The following is a 2,255-nucleotide window of genomic DNA, read 5'->3' on the forward strand; positions in this document are numbered from 1 at the left end:
TACCCCTGTACCCCTGCACACTGACTCGGTACCCCTGTATAAAACCTTGTTATTATTATTCTTATTGTGTTCGTTTTTCTTATTACTTTTTATTTTAGTCTATTTGGTAAATATTTTCTTAATTCTTCGTGAACTGCACTGTTGGTTAAGGGCTTGTCAGTAAAGCATTTCACGGTAAAGTCTACACTTGTTGTATTCGGCGCATGTGACAAATAAAGTTTGATACGATGTTTCTGCATATGTACCAAGATGTTAAAATAAACCTAAACTTCCATCCTCTGTCCCTTCCTCTCTCCCTGCAGGTTTGGTTTCAGAACCGCCGTGCCAAGTGGAGGAAGAGGGAGAAGTGTTGGGGTCACAGCAGTGTGATGGCGGAGTACGGCCTGTACGGTGCCATGGTCCGCCACTCCATCCCTCTGCCCGAGTCCATCCTCAAGTCAGCCAAGGACGGTATCATGGACTCCTGTGCCCCATGGCTACTTGGTAAGGTACTGCGTTAATGTGGGTTGGTGGGGTGGGGTGGAGTGTGTGTGTGTGTGTGTGTGTGTGTGTGCGCGTGCGTGCGTGTGTGTGTGAGTGTGTGTGTGTATCCACAGTACGCTGTCACTGTCTCATTGATCTATACTACTCAATTGACAGATAGGACGACAGGCAGAGATGTTAATTCAATCTGATAAAATAAAGATTATCACATTATTGATTAACACCCGTCATTGACACTTTTATCAACTCCCGACAAGCCCTGGGATGAAGTCTGACATTGAGATCATGGCCCTGCTCATTAAAAAAACAAAACAAACTTGGATGTAGATAGTGCAGTATGTACGACTGAGAACGTTAAGGTGGGCGGCTTGCTTTACCGAACTCTCAGGTATCAATGTAAGAGCCAGCTGCAGACCATGTCGAAGTAACAATGTTTACTACAGCAACAGGGGCAAAGGTACAGGACGGCGGGCAGGCTCAGGGTCAGGCCCAGGCGGGTGGGTACAGGGTCAGGACAGGCAAGGGTCAAAAACCAGGAGGATGAGAAAAAGGGAGACTGGGGAAAAAAAATGCTGGTTGACTTGACAAACAAGACGAGCTGGCAACAGACAAACAGAGAACACAGGTGTAAATACACAGGGGATAATATAGGGATATAAATACACAAGGGATAATATAGGGATATAAGTACACAGGGGATAATGGGGAAGATGGGTGACACCTGGACGGGGGGGGGGGGTGGAGACAATCACAAAGACAGTTGAAACAGATCAGGGTGTGACACCTAACCACACATACCATAGTTCAACGAGCAGTTTAAACCTCTGCGAACTGTTAGTGAAGGCGTCTTTGCCATGTTGGCCTCCTCACCATGATGACCATGGTGGAGGTCAGACCATGGTGGAGGTCAGACCATGGTGGAGGTCAGAAACAATAACTGACCAAGACCTACCTGCCAGCTACAGCTCAGTACGAACTTTAGTTTCCTAGTACTGTAGCGTCACTGTTTTTAGTCGTGTGTGTGTGTGTGTGTGTGTGTGTGTGTGTGTGTGTGTGTGTGTGTGTGTGTGTGTGTCTCTCCAAGGGGGATGTGTTCTCACTCTGTTACCTACCAAAATACAAACGATTCCTTTTCCTTCCAGGTATGCACAAGAAGTCCATAGATACCCCTGTTCCGACCTCTCCTGTAAAACTGGAAGCTCCCCTCTCCAAACTTCCTGCCAGGGAACGAGAGAGGGAGAGAGTGGTGGAGCGAAAGGTGGAGGAAGAGGAGGAGGAGGAGAGGAGAGAGAATACCAGATCGCCCATATCCAAAGAGGAACTGAGAGAGAATAGCATCGCAGCACTCAGGGCTAAAGCTCTAGAACACAGCGCTAAGATGCTGGGGACACATCCTGATGGAGGACCACTGGGGACAGTTTCAGGGGACGTACCAGTGGGGCAGAGACAGCCGACGGAGACAGAGGACAAACAGACAGAAGGACAGTTGAATCCTGCAGAGAAGATAGAGCCCAGTCACTGATATGAACGCATTCTTCTAAAGACTATGCTAGGGCCTGTTGATGCCCTCTCTGTAAAGAACACTGTTTACATACTCCTGACATCCATACCATTATAAAAAAAGATAGTATTAGTTACAATACACATTATTATTATTTCTAGCAAAATATATTCATAATGTTCCTATGACACCAATACCGGATATCGTCAACCTCCACAATCTTCCTGTCATGGGGATTCATTTTGTCCAGATCAAATGTTCCATCATGGGA

General features: G+C 46.7%; 1 protein-coding gene across 1 annotated transcript; it reads left to right on the forward strand.

The window, feature by feature from the left end:
• Positions 1 to 302: 302 nt before the first annotated feature.
• On the forward strand, positions 303 to 2,005 carry LOC139396598 (visual system homeobox 2-like; the record flags this gene model as incomplete). Its single annotated transcript, XM_071143552.1, has 2 exons — positions 303 to 483; positions 1,626 to 2,005. Coding segments are annotated over 2 exons (561 nt in total), but the record flags the coding sequence as incomplete, so codon positions are not given.
• Positions 2,006 to 2,255: the final 250 nt, after the last annotated feature.

The sequence above is a fragment of the Oncorhynchus clarkii genome, unplaced genomic scaffold (assembly GCF_045791955.1).
Source record: "Oncorhynchus clarkii lewisi isolate Uvic-CL-2024 unplaced genomic scaffold, UVic_Ocla_1.0 unplaced_contig_9438_pilon_pilon, whole genome shotgun sequence".
Lineage (NCBI taxonomy): Eukaryota > Metazoa > Chordata > Actinopteri > Salmoniformes > Salmonidae > Oncorhynchus > Oncorhynchus clarkii.